This window comes from Somniosus microcephalus, unplaced genomic scaffold, assembly GCF_052327205.1.
Source record: "Somniosus microcephalus isolate GS21.2 unplaced genomic scaffold, FLI_Smic_1.0 scaffold234, whole genome shotgun sequence".
Classification (NCBI taxonomy): domain Eukaryota; kingdom Metazoa; phylum Chordata; class Chondrichthyes; order Squaliformes; family Somniosidae; genus Somniosus; species Somniosus microcephalus.
The window spans coordinates 65,260-85,341 of record NW_028225421.1 but is presented as its reverse complement, the minus strand read 5'-3'; the positions used below and the strand labels follow the sequence as shown (position 1 = coordinate 85,341).

Sequence of the window (20,082 nt, the reverse complement as noted above, 5' to 3'; positions counted from 1 at the left end):
CCCGCTGAGGGAACATAAGCCGTCATTGTGAGCTCTTGTGCCCAATCCTTGTCCTCCTGATTATCACGGACATTCTTTCGCATCTCCTTTAATTGAGTGCTAAGTTCCAGAACGTATCGTTTTAGTCTATCTTTTAAAGGGCCTACATCGGCCCCACCTGTTATGATGCCTTCTGGCAATTGCATCGCCCTTCCTGTCATCAATTCATAAGGGGTCAAGCCTGTCGTTCGGTTTTCAGTGGCTCGCAGCTTCATTAGGATAATGGGCAATACTTCAGTCCAGGTTTTCCCCGACGTCTGCATTGCCTTTGCCAATGCATTTTTAAGGGTTCGGTTCATTCGTTCCACCATGCCCGAACTTTGAGGGTGGTATGGGATGTGGAATTTTTGTTTAATTCCCATTAATTGGCATACCATTTTTATGACACTCCCGGTAAAGTGGGTACCTTGATCAGAGTCCATTTGAATTGGTATTCCCCACCTGGGGATTACTTCTTCAGCTAAGACTCTGGCAACCATCAAAGCGGTGCAATTTCACGTGGGGAAAGCCTCTACCCAGCGGGTGAATTGGTCTATGACCACGAGGCAGTATGTTTTGCCGTGTGACGGTGGAAGGGGATCTGTGAAGTCTATTTGTATATGCTCCCAGGGCCCTCGTGGCCTTGGTTGATGTCCCATTTTGACCTTTATGGGTCGCCCGGGGTTATACTGCGCACAGGTGATACATCGATGGCAGTATAGAAACATAGAAACATAGAGATAGGAACAGGAGTAGGCCATTCGGCCCTTCGAGCCCGCTCCGCCATTCAATGAGATCATAGCTGATCTTACCAGTTCAGTACCCCGTCCCCGCCTTTTCTCCGTAACCCTTAATCCCCTTAGCCTTCAGAAATATATCCAATTCTCTCGAAAATATTTATTGAATTAGCCTTCACAGCCCTCTGTGGCAGGGAATTCCACAGGCTCACCACTCTTTGAGTGAAGAAATTCTTCCTCATCTCTGTTTTAAATGATTTGCCCGCTATTTTTAGACTGTGGCCCCTGGTTCTGTGCTCCCCGGCCATTGGAAACATTCTCTCTGAATTCAGCCTGTCCAGACCTGCCATAATTTTATATGTTTCGATGAGATCCCCTCTCAATCTTCTAAACTCCAGTGAGTACAAGCCCAAACTATTTAATCTCTCTTCGTAGGTCATTCCCACCATTCCAGGTATCAGCCTGGTGAATCGCCGTTGCACTCTTTCCATGGCAAGAACATCCTTCCGCAGATGGGGCGACCAAAACTGTACACAATACTCCAGATGCGGTCTCACCAGCACCTTGTACAGCTGTAGTAAGGTATCCCTATTCCTATACTCGAACCCCCTTGATATGAAGGCCAACATACCATTTGCCTTCTTAATCGCCTGTTGCACCTGCATACTCTCCTTCAGTGACTGGTGCACAAGAACACCCAGGTCCCTCTGCACTTCCCCATCTCCCAATCTATTGCCATTTAGATAATAATCTACCCACCTGTTTTTACCCCCAAAGTGGATAACCTCGCATTTATCCACATTATAGTGCATCTGCCACGTATCCGCCCATTCCCCCAACCTGTCCAAATCGCACTGTAGCCTCCTGACATCCTCATCAGAGCCCACCCCTCCTCCTAGTTTAGTGTCGTCAGCGAATTTGGAAATATTGCATCCAATTCCCTGATCCAGATCATTTATATATATTGTGAACAGCTGGGGTCCCAGGACAGATCCTTGCGGCACCCAGCTGGTCACTGCCTGCCACTCCGAAAACGAGCCGTTTATTCCAACTCTCTGTTTTCTATCCGCCAGCCAGTTCTCTATCCACGTTAATACTTTGCCCCCAATCCCATGAGCCTTAATTTTGCATGATAATCTTCTGTGTGGAACCTTATCGAAGGCTTTCTGGAAGTCAAGGTACACCACATCCACTGGCTCTCCCCCATCTATTTTACCAGTTACTTCCTCAAAAAATTCCAGCAGATTAGTCAAACACGATTTACCCTTTGTAAATCCATGTTGACTCTGTCCGATCCTTTCCCCATTTGTCAAGTGCTCCGCTATTTTATCCTTAATAATGGACTCTAGCATTTTGCCCACAACCGATGTAAGGCTTACTGGTCTATAATTCCCTGCTTTCTCTCTACCCCCCTTTTTAAATATTGGGGTAACATTAGCTACCCTCCAATCCACGGGTACTGTTCCCGAGTCAATGGAGTTCCGGAAGATGATCCTTAGAGCATCTGCTATCTCCAGGGCCACCTCCTTAAGTACCCTAGGATGTAGTTTATCAGGCCCCGGGGATTTGTCGGCCTTCAGTCCCCTCAACTTACCCAACACCTTATCCCTAGAGATACTAATTTCTGTCAGCTCCTCCCTCTCATTAGTCCCTATGTTTGCCAATATTCCTGGGAGGTTATTTGTGTCCTCCTTTGTGAATACAGAACCAAAGTATGAGTTTAATTGGTCTGCCATTTCCTTATTCTCCATTATATATTCTCCCGAATCGGACTGCAAGGGACCGACTTGGGATTTTACCAGTCTTTTCCTCCTGATATACCGATAAAAGCTTTTGTAGTCTGTCTTTATGTTTGCTGCAAGTTTACTTTCGTATTCTATTTTCCCCTTCCTGATTAATCCCTTTGTCCCCTTTTGTTGTATCCTGTACTGCCTCCAATCTTCCGGTCTGGTGCTTTTTTTTGCCAGTTGATATGCCCTTTTTTTGATTTTATGCTGTCCCTAATTTCCCTCGTTATCCACGGTTGAGTCACCTTTTTAGGTTTATTTTTATGCCAAACCGGTATAAACATGTTCTGGAATTCTTCCATTCTATCTTTGAATGCTTGCCATTGTCTATCCACTGTCAATCCCCCCAGAAACACCACCCAATCAATCTTACCCAATTCCCATCTCATACCCTCGTAATTCCCTTTATTTAAGTTCTGGACCTTAGTCTCTGATTCAATTTCCTCACTCTCCATCTCGACTGAGAGCTCGATCATATTATGATCGCTCTGACCCAAGGGGCCTCGTACAAGAAGATTGCTGATAAGTCCCTTCTCATTGCACAATACCCAGTCTAAAATGGCCTGATCTCGAGTCGGCTCCTCGACATATTGGTCCAGATAACCGTCCCGAAAACATTCCAGGAATTCCTCCTCCTCAGAATTTTTACTAATTTGGGTAGTCCAATCAATATGTAAATTAAAGTCACCCATGATGACAGCTGTGCTCTTATCGCACGCTTCTCTAATTTCCCTTTTTATGCCTTCCCTCACCTCCATATTACTATTTGGAGGCCTATATATCACACCCACTAACGTTTTCCTCCCCTTGCTATTTATCATTTCTACCCATACAGATTCCGTTTCATCCGAGTTAATATCCTTCCTTTCCATTGCATTAATCCCCTCCTTTACCAGCAATGCTACGCCACCTCCCCTACCTTTTTGCCGATCCTTCCTAAATATTGTATATCCCTGGATGTTAAGTTCCCAGCCTTGCCCACCCTGCAGCCACGTTTCTGTAATCCCAATCAAATCATACTTGTTTACCTCTATTTCCACAACTAATTCATCCACCTTGTTCCTAATGCTTCTAGCATTAAGATACAAAGCCTTCAGGCTTGCTTTTTTCACACTCTCATTATGAATTAGTTTGGCCCTTTGTGTTTCTCTCCTTTGCTTATTGCTTCTCACCTTTCTACCATCTATTTCTGACTTCATATGACTTCCCTCTTTTCCACTACCTAGGTTCCCATCCCCCTGCCAAATTAGTTTAAATCCTCCCGAACCGCCCCAGAAAATATTACCCCGAGGACATCGGCTCCCTCACAGTTCAGGTGTAGACCGTCCCCTTGGTACAGGTCACTCCTCCCCAAGAACTGGTTCCAATGCCTCAAGAATTTAAATCCCTCTCCCTTGCACCACTGCTCAAGCCACGTATTTAGCTTATCTATCTTACTCTCTCTAAACTTATTAGCTCGTGGCACTGGTAGCAATCCAGAGATTACTACCTTTGAGGTCCTACTTTTCAATTTAGCTCCTAACTCCCTAAATTCAGCTTGTAGGACCTCCTCCCTCTTTTTACCTACATCGTTGGTACCTACATGTACCACGACAACTGGCTGATCCCCCTCCCCCTTCAGAATGCTCTGCACCCGCTCCGAGACATCCTTGACCCTTGCACCAGGGAGGCAACATACCATCTTGGAGTCTCGGTCTCAGAAACTCCTATCTATCCCCCTTACAATTGAATCCCCTATCACTATAGCCCTATCCCTCTTTTTCCCGCCCTTCTGTGCAGCAGAGCCAGTCATGGTGCCCTGAACCTGGCTGCTGGTGCCTTCCCCTGATAAGTCATCTCCCCCAACAGTACCCAAAACGGTAAACCTGTTTTGGAGGGAGATGACCGCAGGTGACTCCTGCACTACCTTCCTGCCTTTACCCTGCCTTTTGGTCACCCATTTACTGTCTGAGCTAGCCTTTACCTGCGGTGTGACCAACTCACTAAATGTGCTATCCACAACATCCTCAGCATCGCGTATGCTCCAGAGTGAGTCCATTCGCAGCTCCAGCGCCGCCATGCGGTCCGCTAGGAGCTGCAGCTGGACACACTTCCTGCACACATAGTTGTCAGGGACAGTGTCCCTGATTTCCCACATGGCACAGGAGGAGCATGACACGGGTCTGAGCTGCCCTTCCATGACTTAACCCTTACAATACCCTTTTATTTACTACGATTTAGCTTAATTATTGAATTCTACTTAGAATAAGTTTGTGAAAGTACTCACCAACCAGTCACCTACCTGTTTTCTGGTGTTGTATTTTCACTGCCGCCTCCTGTCCTGGAACCTTTTCCACCTAGGTTAGGCTCCTGAAATAAAATAAATTGAACCTACCTTTTCAACTTCCCCTAACCCCTAAAAGGTTAGAGGAGGTGGAAGGGTGGGAGACACTACACTGTAGTGTTTCGGGTTTAGCAACAGCCCCACCTATATAAGAGTTACTGGCCTCCTGCTCTCCCGACTGCACCAGCTGTGAAAGAAAAAGCCCGCGAAAGGTGAGCTTTTAAACTCACCAGTTACTGGCCTCCTGCTCTCCCGACTGCCCCAGCGATATCTCTTCCCATCCCCTTCCACCACCATTCTTTGCTGAGGCTTCCCATCATCGCTTCTCTCCCTGTGTACAAGCCCATGGTGGAGTTCTAATAGCGTATTTTGAATGCACTTGGGGGCCATTACCCTGTTATCCTTTCGCCAGACATTATCGCTTCCCCGCTTAGCGCCTTGTTCTTCCCACGTACCTTTTTCGACGTCGGGGGTGTCCTCATGGAGTTCGTCAATACTTATCTTGTCCTCGGAGCTGCTCACAGCGGCTATTGGTACTTCTTCAATCCTTTCTTGCTCTAGCACCCTTTGTGCTGCTTGGTCCGCAGCCTGGTTCCCCTGGTGATTTAACCAGTCTGGGCTAGTCTGGTCCGGTTCCCTCTGATGTGCCTTAATCTTAATTACTGCTACCTGTTGGAGTTTGTCGCTAGCTTCTAGGAGGGCTTCTATCCTCAGCTGGTGTTTTATGGGATTGCCTCCCGTAGTAATGAATCCCCTCCTACCCCATGCAGTCATATAATCGTGGACCACCCCAAAGGCATACCTACTATCTGTGTAAATGTTCACGATTTTATTCTCTGACAACTCTAGTGCCCTGGTGAGAGCCACTAGCTCTGCCACTTGGGCCGATAGGCCTCCATCAATCCATCCTGACTCTACAGTTTTTAATTCGCCATTAACCATCGCCCACCCTATTCGGGGCAGCCCATCTACATACTTGCGTGAACCATCTACGTACAACGTCTCTTCCGCTGTCACTAAAGGGGTGTCTTTTATCCTATCTTCATCCAGGTTCATATCTACGTCCCCACAGTTGTGGGGCTCCCCAGTTCCCAGTATTCCTTCTGCCGGGTTCTCCCCTGTGTCTCTAACAATGGTTACTGCTTTACTCGGAGGGAGGAGGACGGCCTCCCACTTGGCATGTCTCATGTTCGAGACGGATCTTAATTTCCCGGTATTCAGCATCTCTATCAGAGTGTGTTTAGTGTGCAATATAACGTTTCCTGTCATTACTATTGGCTCACTAACCTTTACTGCCCAAGCCGCACAATCCAATGCAGCTATGCACCGGGAGAGCCCTGTGACTACCAGTCCCTCCACTGTGGAATAGTAGGCGACGGGCCTTCTTTTATCCCCATGATCCTGTGTAACTACTGCTGTGTAAAACCCTTCTTCATTGTTGCAATGTATGTGGAAGTCCTTACTCATATCTGGCAGTCCTAGCCCTGGGGCTGATACTAGTTCAGACTTTAGTTGAGTATAAGCTTCCTCTTGTTCCGGTCCCCAATCTATCGGTTCCAACGCGGGTTTACCCCCTTTCACTAATCTTTGTATAGGTTCTGCTAATTTAGCGAACCCCGGGATAAAATTTCGACTGTAATTAAAGAGCCCCAGTACCTTCCTGTCTCCAAGTACTGTTACGGGTCTCGGCATGCCCTGGACAGCGTGTTTCCTGTCCTGTGGCATTTCTTTAAGTCCTTGGGAGATTAGATGTCCCAGGTATAGGACCTGAGTTTTTCCTATCTGTGCTTTTTTAGGGCTTACCTTGAGGCCAGCCGTCTCTAGGGCCCTTAGTACTAAATATAGGGTTGCCAGATGGTCTGCCTTCGTTTCCGAGGCTATTAGTATGTTGTCGACATACTGCAAAATAGTGCTTCCTTTAGGTACTTCTATCTGTTTTAGGATATCACTCATGACGCGGTGAAAAATAGCTGGGCTATTATGGAATCCCTGTGGCAATCGGGTCCACGTATATTGTTTATCCCCTACTGTGAATTCAAATTTCTCGTGATTCCGGATCTAATGGGAGTGCCCAGAATCCGTTAGCTATGTCTAAAACGGTGAATATCTTCTGTTCAGGGGATAGCCCATTCAAAATTGTTGAGGGGCTGGCAACGATGGGGTGTAATTTAGGAGTGACCCTGTTGAGGGCCGTATAGTCTATAATCAACCTATAGCTCCCATCAGGTTTCTCTACTGGCCATGTGGGGGAATTAGTAGTGGTCGCGGTTTCCCTCAGGATACCCCTTTCTACTAGCCCCTTCACTATGTCCACGACTGCCTTCCTGGCCTCCGCCTTTATTGGGTACTGGCGGTGGGATTAGCCAATGTCCCGCCCCGGCTCACAGGAGCCATCTCGACTATTTCAACGTCCCCCTCGCCTGCAGGGCCTGTTGGTTCTGCACTGTAATATGGGGGAAGGGAGGTGGTGTCTGGACAAGTCCCCATTCGCCCCCCCTCGTATACCTTACACTCTAATTCCTTTATAATCTTTGCTTGACATTTCGCCTTTGTCTCTAGTTCCGTAACCATCTGTATTTTGTCTTGTGCAACTTTCTTTATTACGTTTACTTGTTCAATGAGTCCTGCTAGTTGGTGTACTAATAACACTCCTGCTTTCTTGGTTTTATCCTTTGTCTGTTTAGTCAACCAGCTTCTCTGGAGTTCTAAAGTCTGTGACACATCCCACCCGTCTTTCTGCATCTTCTTAATTAACGACTGTCGGTTTGTCATATAAGAATATGTGAGGGAGCCCGAAGGTCCCCTCTTAACTTCCTCACCTGACATCGCCGCTGCTTCACCGATCGTTCCTTCGTGTCTGGAGATCTGTTCCTTAGAGAGCCCCCCTATTCTTTCCTTCCAAGAATACCCGAGCTTCTTGTCGCACTCTATGCCAGCGTTCTCAGAGGTCCGGGTTTGTCTTTCTCTCAAAACTGCCCGGACGTGTAACGCTTGCTTGTTGGACGGGGTTTCTACCCCTCCCCGGTGCCGGTTTACCTGATCAGGGTCCTACAACACCGACACTAATAATCTCCTAGTTCACTTAGCAACATGATATAATGCAGAAAAATGTTAACCATACTCGACTAGTATCACGACTTTAGAACACCTTGGAGTCTCGAGTCTCGGCACCTACTTCATGGTCCTGGCCTTCGCGTGGGGCATTTGCCCTCTTAACAACCGGCCTGAGGCTAGGTGTCTGAGACAAGTGTCCTCCTGATCCGAGGTTTTACTTAGTTACTATTACACAAATACAAATACACACATACAAATCAAGTAGTGTCTCTTACCCACTCAGTCTGTGTCCCAGATTCGTTTTGGTGCTGCTTCGCCGTTCAGTCGCCTTGTCGAGTGTCTCTGATTTATGGCCGGTCAAAAATCTGACTACTCACCCTGGTCACTGATTCGTACGATTGTTCAGCTCCGTGGCGCCCTGCTTGCAGCGCCAATTTGTTGTAGGAAAAATGATTCCTCGGAAACTAGACTTTGAGTAAGAGAGACAACTTTATTAAATGACGGAGCTCTGGGAGAAGCGTCTGCAACCACGCGGTCTGCGAGAGCACCGTCTCCCCGATTGTAGTACGTGCCGAGCTTATATACAATTCCAAGAAGTTGGTTTTAGATCATTTACATTCATCCAATCAATTCGTTTATTAGCGCATATCGTTATTTTCCTCCAGTCAGGAGTTTACACACTTGTGTTGCCAATTCTGCCTCTTCAGATCTTCGTTCCGTCTTGTTCCCCGGCGGAATGTGATTAGTTCGATGATAGGATACCAGTGAACTTTGTTAGTCCTCAGTGATCTAATTAGTCCCAGTCAGGACACGAGACGAACTTTGTTCCAGCCATGCGTAAGCGTGGCATGTCTCACTGTGCAGAGATTCAATTAGTCCCAGTCAGCGAATTTGTTGTTTGTGTCTTTTCCAGCAAAATCTTGTCCAGCAAAATTTTATTCGAATGTTAGAACGGATTCTTTTACCCTCAGTCTGGTTCAGTAAACACTGAGTCGAACAACTGGAGAATTCAAACGATTTATTATCCGCGGAGTCTTACTCTGATATATCGACACCGACTCCTGCAAGAGTCTGCGAATCCAACAGAGCAAGCAATTTGCCATACCGTGTGCTACATTATTATACTTGCATTTGAGAAGACATTAACACATCGCACATTCTGAGCCAATCCTGAGCTGTGCACGTATACATTTAATTTGATTTCCTGGCCTGGCAGTTTGAAATAAAGAAGTCACATTTAACTGAATGGGTTACAGTTAAGTAAATATCCTGGTAATGTGCTCACGATCACCTAAACATTATGGTAATGCGTTTGCAATCATGGTAATGCGTTTTCTGATCGCCTATTGTCTGTATAACTTCTGCACACTGACTTATATTGTTCCTAACAGCAAGGTGTGACATTTGTGGGCGCCAGCCATATTAGCAGCCAAAGATCAGTTTAGCCTTTTTATTTTACTTCTTGCTGCCTTCGCAGTTTCTGGTTTCTATTTCCTTGACCTTGGTATTCTCACGAACACCCCACACTCCTCACTGTAACACTCTGATATACACCACACTCCTCACTGTAACTCTCTCATACACCCCACACTCCTCACTGTAACACACTGATATTCCACACACCCCTCACTGTAACTCTCTCATACACCCCACACCTCACTGTAAATACTGATATACCCCACATCCCTCACTGTAACACACTGATATACCCCACACCCCTCACTGCAAATCTCTGATATACACCACACTCCTCACTGTAAGTCTCTGATATACCTCACACCCCTCACTGTAACACTCTGATATATCCCACACTTTAATCCACTCTTACATATCCCAAACCTCTCACTGTAACAGATCGATAAACCCAACTCACCCCACTTTAACACACTGATGCACCCCACACCCCTCAATGTTACACTCTGATATAACCAAAACTGATCATTGTAAAACTCTTATATACCCCACAACCCTCACACTAAAATTCTGGTATACCTCACTACACTCTGATATATCCAGCACACCTCACTGAAACACTCAGATACAACCCACTCTCTTAAATACCATAAACCTCTCACTGTAACACACTGATATACCCCACATCCCTCACTATAACATTCTGATATACCCCACGCCCCTGAATTTATCACTGATATATCCCACGCCCCTCACTAACATCCTCGGATATACCCCACACCCCTCACTGTAACACTCTGATATACACCACACCCCTCATTGTAAAACTCTGATATACCCCACACTCCTCACTGTAACACTGATATTCCCCACACTCCTCACTAACATTCTGATACACCCCACACTCCTCACTGTAACACTCTGATATACCGCACATGCCACACTGTAACACTCAGATATACCCTACACCCCTCACTATAACACTCTGATATACTCCAAACCACTCTCTGTAACACTCTTGTAAACCCACTCCCCTGACTGTAATAATCTTATGTACCCCACACACACCTTATTGTAACATAGATATACTCCACGTCCCTCACTGTAACACACCGATATACCTCACACCCCTGACTGTAACACTGATATACCCCACACCCCTGAATGTAACACGAATCTAACCCACACCCTCAGTGTAACACCCTGAGGTACTCTATCCCTCTCACAGAAACATTCTGATATAACCCACACGAATCACCATAACAATGTGATATACCCCACACCCCTCACTGTAACACTGATATACCCCACACCCCTCACTGTAACACTGATATACCCCACACTCCTCACTGTAACACTCCACACTCCTCACTGTAACACTCTGATATACACCACACCCCTCACTGAAACAATCTGATATACCACACACCCCTCACTGTAACTCTCTGATACACCACACGCCACTCAATGTAACACCCTCGGATATACACCACCCCTCACTGTAACACTCTGTTATACCCCACATCCCTCAGTTGAAAACTGTGATATACCCCACGCCCCTCACTATAACACTGATATACACCATACACCTCACTGCAACGCTCTGATATACCCCATACCCCTCTCTGTAACGCTGATATTCCCCACAGCATTCACTTTAACACTCTGATACACCCCTCACCTTAATCCTCTCTTAGTTATACCAAACCTCTCACTGTGACCCACAGATCTATCCCACTCACCTCACTTTTAACACTGATTTACCCCACACCCTTCACTGTAACACTCTGATACACCCGACACCACTCACTGTGACACTCTGATAGACCCCTCACTTTAATCCTCACTTACATGTCCCAAACCCCTCTCAATAACACATCAATATACCCCACTCACCTCACATTAACACTCTGATATACCACTCACACCCCAATGTAACAATCTGATGTAAACCCAGACCCCTCACAGTAATACTCTGACAAACTCAACACCCCTCACTCTAACACTCTGGTATACCTCACTATACTCTGATATACCCAGCATCCCTCACTACAACACTCAGATACAACCCACTGACTTAAATACCACAAACCTCTCAATATAACATTCTGATATACCCTACACCTCTCATTGAAACTCTACTAGATATCGAACATCCCTCACTGTAACACGCTGATGATACATCCGACACCCCTCACTGAAACATTCTGATATAACCCACACCCATCAATATAACAATCCGATATTTCGCACGCTCCTCACTGTAACACGCTGATACACCCCACGCCCCTCACTGTAACACCCTCTGACATACACCACACCCCTTAATGTAACACTCTGATATACCACAGACACCTCACTGTAACACTGTTATACGCCACATCCCTCAGTTGAAAATTGTGATATACCCCACACCCCTCACTTGTAATGCTCTGATATTCCCCACAGCATTCACTTTAACACTCTGATATACCCGTCACTTTAATCCTCTCTTAGGTATCCCAAACCTTTCACTCTGACCCTCGGATATATCCCACTCACCTCACTTTAACCCTCTGATATACCCCACACCCCTCAATGTAACACTCTGATATACCCCACACCCCTCAATGTAACACTCTGATATACCCCACACCCCTCAATATAACACTCTGATAAAACCCAGATCCCTCACTGTAAAACTCTGACATACACCACAACCCTCACTCTAACACTCTGGTATAACTCATTACACTCTGATATACCCAGCACCCCTCACTGAAACACACAGATAGACCCCACTCTCTTAAATACCACACACCTCTCACACTAACACACTGGTAAAACCCACAACACTCATTGTTCCCCACACCCTTCACTGAAAAATTCTGATTTAACCACACCCATCATTATAACAATCTGATATACCCTTCACCCCTCACTGTACAACCCTGATATACACCATGCCCCTCACTGTAGCACTCTCGGTACACACCACCCCCTCACTGTAACCATCTATCAGTAAGAAAGTCTGTGACTACACAAACCGCTCTGGGTCCAGGTATATTGTGTATCAGTAAAACAGTCCGTGACTACACAAACCGCTCTGGGTCCAGGTATATTGTGTGTCAGTAAAACAGTCCGTGACTACACAAACCGCTCTGGGTCCAGGTATATTGTGTGTCAGTAAAACAGTCCGTGACTACACAAACCACTCTGGGGCCAGGTATATTGTGTATCAGTAAAACAGGTTTATTAAGCATTAAACAGCCAGCACAAACAAGTAGTACTTAACAAGAAGATAGTCACAGTCTGATCGTTGAAACCCCGGCGTTCCTTCCGAGTGTCCGCGGCACAAGTCTCCTGATGTATCTTGCTGTGTTCCGTTGACCCATGCGCGCTTCCTTGGGATCTTGCTGTGTTCTGTTGACCAAAGCTCCTATCAATCTCTGGTTACACGGTGCGCTGCTTTCAATGTTCAAAACCTGTACCTTTATACCCTTTTCCCTCTCGTTTTGCCGACGTGGCAGTAATTAATCCTCTAACACCTGGTAAAAAGTCTTGCTCCCTCGTTAGCCATCTTATGACCTTGTTTGATCCTTCTGACTTTTTCTCCATGCATTACAAAGTGCCTTTATCTCAGATTTTTTGCATCTGTGTTCACTATGGAGAAGGACGATGTAGACATAAAAATCGGGCAGGGGGACTGTGATATACTTGAACATATTAGCATCAAGAGGGAGGAGGTACTAGCAGTTTTAGCAGGCTTAAAAGTGGATAAATCCCCAGGCCCGGACGAGATGTATCCCAGGCTGCTGTATGAGGCAAAGGAGGAGATTGCAGGGGCTTTGACACAAATTTTCAGAACCTCTCTGGCCACAGGGGATGTGCCAGAGGACTGGAGAACAGCTAACGTAGTACCATTATTCAAGAAGGGTAGTAGGGATAAACCAGGGAATAACAGGCCAGTGAGCCTAACATCAGTGGTAGGGAAATTATTGGAAAAAATTCTGAGGGACAGAATTAGTCTCCACTTGGAGAAGCAAGGATTAATCAGGGATAGCCAGCATGGCTTTGTCAAGGGAAGATCATGTCTGACCAATTTGATTGAATTTTTCAAGGGGGTGACTAGGTGTGTGGATGAGGGTAGTGCAGTGGATGTGGTATACATGGATTTCAGTAAGGCTTTCGATAAAGTCCCGCATAGGAGACGGGTCAAGAAGGTAAGTGCCCATGGGATCCAGGGTGCCTTGGCACATTGGATCCAAAACTGGCTGAGTGGCAGAAGGCAGAGGGTGATGGTCGAAGGTTGTTTTTGTGACTGGAAGCCTGTGTCCAGTGAGGTACCGCAGGGATCGGTGCTGGGTCCCTTGCTGTTTATGGTCTACATTATTGATTTGGATGTGAACGTAAAAGGTATGATCAGTAACTTCGCAGATGACACGAAAATTGGTGGGGTGGTAAATTGTGAGGAGGAAAGCCTCAGGCTACAGGACGATATAAACGGGTTGGTCAGATGGGCGGAAAAGTGGCAAATGGAATTTAACCCTGAAAAGTGCGAGGTGATGCATTTTGGACGGACAAATAAGGCAAGGGAATACACAATGAGTGGTAGGACCCTAGGAAGTACAGAGGGTCAGAGGGACCTTGGTGTACATGTACATAGATCCCTGAAGGCAGCGGAACAGGTAGATAAGGTGGTTAAAAAGGCATATGGGATACTTGCCTTCATTAGCCGAGGCATAGAATATAAGAGCAGGGAGGTTATGATGGAACTGTACAAAACGCTGGTGAGGCCACAGCTGGAGTACTGTGTGCAGTTCTGGTCGCCTCACTATAGGAAGGATGTGATTGCTTTGGAGAGGGTGCAGAGAAGATTCACCAGGATGTTACCTGGGATGGAGCGCCTCAGCTATGAAGAGAGGCTGGACAGGCTGGGGTTGTTTTCCTTGGAGCAAAGAAGGCTGGGGGGGGACCTGATTGAGGTGTACAAAATGATGAGGGGCATAGATAGGGTAGACAAAGAGGAACTTTTCCCCTTAGTAGGGGGGTCAATAACAAGGGGGCATAGATTCAGGGTAAGGGGCAGGAGATTTAGAGGGGATTTGAGGAGGAACTTTTTCACCCAGAGGGTGGTTGGAATGTGGAACTCAATGCCTGAAAGGGTGGTAGAGGCAGGAACCCTCACAACATTCAAGAAGCATTTGGATGAGCACTTGAAATGCCATTGCATACAAGGCTATGGACCAAATGCTGGAAAATGGGATTAGACTGGACAGGGATGGATGGGCGGCGCAGACACGATGGGCCGAAGGGCCTCTTTCTGTGCTGTAAAACTCTATGACTCTATGACTCTATGATAAGCATTTGTGGGGAGAATTGGGATGTGTATATAACCCTTTATCAAAACTCTGGACTACTCCCGCGGAACAGACTTGCATGTCTGAGGAGCTAGCTGTTTGGGTTATTGAATGTGTACACTTTGCAACTCATTGTGGTGCCAGGGCAGTGAGTGATGTGCTTCTAAGTACTTGGTGGCATCCAAGGCTTCAAGCAATAGCACAGAACATTAGCGATCGATGCCTGACTTGTCAACAACACAACCCTGGAAAGGGAGTGTCTTGCGAATGGGGAAAAACCCCTTTACCGGAGGGTCCCTTTGAGACCCTGCAAATGGACTACATTGAGTTGGAAAGATGTCAGTGTTACAAATACGTACTTGTCATTGTAGATGTATTTAGTAAATGGATCGAGGCATATCCAACCACAGACAATAAAGCCTCTACTGTTGTTAAGGTATTGCTGAGAGAGATCATACCTCGGTATGGTATTCCAACTCGGTTAAGTTCTGACAACGGTCCTCACTTCACTGCCGAAGTGAACAAGGAACTTTGTAGCCAGTTGAACATTCATCAGCAATTGCATTGTGCTTATCGACCACAGGCTGCAGGACTTGTCGAAAGAACCAATCAGACTCTGAAGAACAAACTTGCTAAACTGGTAGCCGAAACCGGCTTAACCTGGTTGAAATTGCTTCCTGTGGCTCTCTTTCAGATCCGCACCACACCCGCGGGTAAAGCACGACTTACCCCTGCTGAGATTATCTATGGTAAACCACTCAAGACTCCCTGGAACCAAAATGCTGCTACAACGGTGCATTTTCACCATATGACTGAAGAAATGACGACCTATGTCTTGGCTCTTACTAAGGTTTTACGTAGGCTGCATTCACAAGTCCGTGCTGCATATGGTGAACTTCCTGACTTATCTGCTTCTCTAAAAATTGAACCAGGTTCGTATGTGATGGTTAAGAACTGGACTCGTAAAAGTCTAGATCCAAGGTGGGAAGGTCCATATCAGGTCTTACTAACAACCCCGACTGCAGCTAAGGTCGAGGGAAGAAGCGCATGGGTGCACTTCCACCATTGTAAATTGATTGGAGAAACCAATCAAAAGGGGGGGAGATAATTAGTAGATTTCAGTACAGTATAGAGTAGATTTTACGAACAATCATTAATTTTATTTTAATTGATAAGAGACTACAGAACTCACGCTCGGCCTTGATAAAGGTGACTGCAGTTTTACGAGGTCTGGTGTTGTGTTTGGATTGTTTTGGCCTGCCAAAATCCTACTTTTATTATACTTATTATACGATTTCTAATTTTTAATTTTTAAAATTTTAGCTTTAAGTTTTTAACTTTGGATCTTGTGTAAGCAGTTTGTTTTCCAGATTAATAACTAATAAGTCGCATTGATTGATCACGGAGGATCAAGATGAGGACCTTATTACTGCTTCTGAGCGTTATCCTGCTCGCGGGCGGGGCGTTCAATCGACTGAAGAAATGTGCCGAAGAGATATTCTCCAGTACAAAGACAAGAATCTTAAAGCTTTCGGATCCTGGAACGTGACTAAATGGGACTTCTGTAATGGACTATTAAAAAAGGAAATCATCAGAAGAAGAAATTGAATTACTAAATATATAGAGGGTGAAGCGAGTGAGATGGTGAAGGAATTAATGGAGGAGGAGTATAATAGACTCAATAAAGTAGAGATGAACCAGTAGGATGAAGCCCAGAATCACAGGGTACCTTAGATGGTTATCATGGAATGATAAAAGGGGGGAATGAGAATATAGAATGCAAAGATAAGGTAACAACTCGCTCCGCATGGCCAAGGACCCTGCCAATCTAAAATGGAGGACCCTGTTAGCCTGAAATGGTGGTGCAATGTCGACATCGCTGAGTCACTTGCATATTGTGAGAGATGATCATGTTAATTCAAGAAACTGAAGGCAGCAGGAAGTAAAATGCTAATATGGCTGGCACCCACGATGTCACACCTTGCTGGTGGAACAATGTAGGGTGGAGTGCAAAGGGTATACTGACAATAGGCGATCCGAAAACACATTACCATGCATTACCATAATGATTAGGTGATCGTGAAACCATTACCTGCATATTTTCTATATTATAAACCAGTGAACTGTGACTTCTTTATTTCAAACTGCCAGGCCAGGACATCACTTTAAACTGTGTACGTGCCTCGCTCGGGATTGGTGTAGAATGTACGATGTGTTAATGTCTTTTCAAAAGTAAAGTATAATAATGTGACCCACTGTATGAAAGATTGCTTGCTCTGGTGGAACCTGTCGAGACTCTGCTGGAGTCAGAACGGTGCTGTATCAGAGTAAGTCTCCCGGGACAACAGAATAAAACAACTGTTGAACTAAACCAGTATTCGACTCAGTGTTTGTACTGAACCAGATTGAGGACCAAAAAAATCCGTTTCAACACAGGAACAAGGATGTCTTGCTGCAGTTTTGGTCGCCTTATCGGAGGAAGGATGTTCTTGCAATGGAGGGAGTGCAGCGAAGATTCACCAAACTGATACCTGGGATGGCAGGAATGACGTATGAGGAGAGATTGGGTCGATTGGGCTTGTACTCGCTGGAGTTTAGAAGAATGAGAGGGGATCTCATTGAAACTTATAAAATTCTAACATGACTAGACAGACTAGATGCAGGGAGGATGTTCCTGATGGTTGTGGGTTCCAGAACCAGGGGTCGCATAGAAACTTAGAAACATAGAAGATAGGAGCAGGAGTAGGCCATTCGGCCCCTCGAGCCTGCTCCGCCATTCAATGAGATCATGGCTGATCATCCAAATTCAGTACCCTGTCCCTGCCTTCTCCCCATAACCCTTGATCCCTTTAGCCTTAAGAAATATATCTAACTCCTTCTTGAATATATTTAATGAATTGGCCTCAACTGCCTTCAGTGGTAGAGAATTCCACAGGTTCACCACTCTCTGGGTGAAGAAATTCCTCCTCATCTCAGTCCTAAATGGCTTACCCCTTATCTTTAGACTTAGAGATGAGGAAGAATTACTTCACCCAGAGAGAGGTGAACCTGTGGAATTCTCTACCACAGAAGGCACTTGAAGCCAATTCATTAAATATATTCAAGAAGGAGTTGGATATATTTCTTAAGGCTAAAGGGAGCAAGGGATATGGGGCGAAGGCAGGGACTGGGTACTTAACTTGGATGATCAGCCATGATCTCATTGAATAGCGGAGCAGGCTCGAGTGGCCGAAAGGCCTACTCCTATCTTCTATGTTTCTTCCATGTTTAATCATAAGAATACATGAGAGGGGGTGTCCCTTTAAATGTGGAGGGGGCGGGTGTCCCTTTAAATGTGGAGGCGCGGGTCCGCGCATGCTCAATCGGCCCCACCACAACACCAGGCTGCCAGTGCGCCTGCGCGGGGTCTCCGGGGAGCAGCCGGAAGGCCGGGCCCGGGGAAGAGGCGGAATCAGCGGCCGGGGTAAAGTCAACTGTTGGGGAATCGATTTAAGTCGAGGTGAGGGGGGGAGCGGAGACCGAGATTATAAAGTAAAAGACGAGAAAACCAAACCTGAGAGTCGGGCGGGCGGGACCTCCGCGGACGTCAGACGGAGCGGATTGAGCCGGAGCAACGTGAATCTGACTGACGGGAGCGCGGACCAATAGGAAGAGGGCTAAGCTGGGAGGACTGAACTGGGCGGCCTGGTCCTCCAATCAATGGCGGCGCGGCAAGGGGGCGGGACCTTCCTCCCCGGCGCTGGTAGGCTGGGGCCCGATTGTGACGTCATCAGAGGAAGAGGCAATTCAGGTGGATGGAGGCCCGGCCTGTGACTGACGGGTGCTTTGACCAATTGGACGAGGGCTGAGGTGGGCGGACTGAACTGGGCGGCCTGGTCCGTCAACCAATAGCGGCGCGGCAAGGGGGCGGGGCCTCCTCTCTAGCTCAGGTGCGCTGGGGCCGATTGTGACGCGCTGTCCCCAGCTGAGAGCAGCTCAGGCAGCACAGAGCTGGGGCTGGAATCTGGGAGAGGGGCTGCAGGCAGCACAGAGCTGGGGCTGGAATCTGGGAGAAGGGCCTCAGTCAGCACAGAGCTGGGGCTGGAATATGGGAGAGGGGCTGCAGGCAGCACAGAGCTGGGGCTGGAATCTGGGAGAGGGGCCGCAGGCAGCACAGAGCTGGGGCTGGAATCTGGGAGAGGGGCCGCAGGCAGCGGGCCTGGCAAAGGGGCACAAGCTTCATAATACAAGCTTCTTTGACATGCACATTTGTTTCCTGCAGACAAACTTGGTCACTCTGCAAAAAAAACTGTTTAACAATTCATCATAACTCCCCTGCTTTAGGGGAGGCGTAGAGTGCAAAAAGCAAGGAAGTTATGGTGAAACTGTGTGAAAGACTGGAGTCAGCTGTGGCTCAGTGGATAGTAGAGTCAGAAGGTTGTGGGTTCAAGATAGACTTGCACTTGTAAGAACATAAGAAATAGGAGCAGGAGTCAACCATTCGGCCCTTCGAGCCTGCTCATATACATATAAATGACCTGGATATTGCAATGCAGTGTAGAATTTCTAAATTTGCCGATGCCACACGCCCAAATTTGGTGACAAACAGTGAGGGTGATACCAATCGACTGTAACAGGACATGGAAAGGCTAGGAGAATGGGCAGACAGGTGGCAGATGGAATTTAATACAGAGAAACATAGAAGATAGGAACAGGAGTAGGCTATTTGGCCCTACGAGCCTGCTCCGCCATTCAATGAGACCATGGCTGATCATCCAAATTCACTACCCTGTCCCTGCCTTCTCCCCATATCCCTTGATCCCTTTAGCCTTAAGAAATATATCCAACTCTTGAATATATTTAATGAACTGGCCTCCACTGCCCTCTGTGGCAGAGAATTCCACAGGTTCACCACTCTCTGGCTGAAGAAATTCCTCCTCATTTCAGTCCTAAATGGCTTACCCCTTATCCTTAGACTATGACCCCTGGTTCTGGACTCCCCGGCCATCAGAACCATCCTTCCTGCATCGAGCCTGTCCAGGCCTGACAGAATTTTATAGGTTTCAATGAGATCCCCTCTCAATCTTCTAAACTCGAGTATAAGCCCAATCGACCCAATCTCTCCTCATACGTCATTCCTGCCATCCCAGGTATCAGCCTGGTGAATCTTCGCTGCACTCCTTCCATGGCAAGAACGTCCTTCCTCAGATAAGGCGACCAAAACTGCACACAATACTCAAGGTGCGGTCTCACCAAGGCCCTGTACAACTGTAGCAAGACATCCTTGTTCCTGTACTCGAACCCTCTTGCTACGAAGGCCAACATACCATTTGCCTTCTTAACCGCCTGCTGCACCTGCATGCTTACCTTCAGCGACTGGTGCACAATAACACCCAGGTCTCTTTGCACTTGCCCTTCTCCCAATCTATTGC

At 46.7% G+C, this 20,082-nt stretch overlaps 1 protein-coding gene across 2 annotated transcripts; it reads right to left on the bottom strand.

Moving 5' to 3' along the window:
* Positions 1-3,129: 3,129 nt before the first annotated feature.
* LOC147082025 (uncharacterized) lies at positions 3,130-18,514 on the bottom strand. Of its 2 annotated transcripts, none has more exons than XM_085980524.1 (2): positions 18,225-18,514; positions 3,130-8,388 (listed from the first exon to the last, which is right to left on the bottom strand). In XM_085980524.1, exon 2 carries the CDS (start codon positions 6,816-6,818, stop codon positions 5,010-5,012), a length of 1,809 nt encoding a protein of 602 aa, XP_085836650.1. In that variant the 5' UTR covers positions 6,819-8,388; positions 18,225-18,514; the 3' UTR covers positions 3,130-5,009. The 2 variants fall into 2 exon arrangements, 1 of the variants encoding a protein (XP_085836650.1); XR_015076337.1 differs by lacking the exon at positions 3,130-8,388 and adding an exon at positions 12,541-12,974.
* Positions 18,515-20,082: the final 1,568 nt, after the last annotated feature.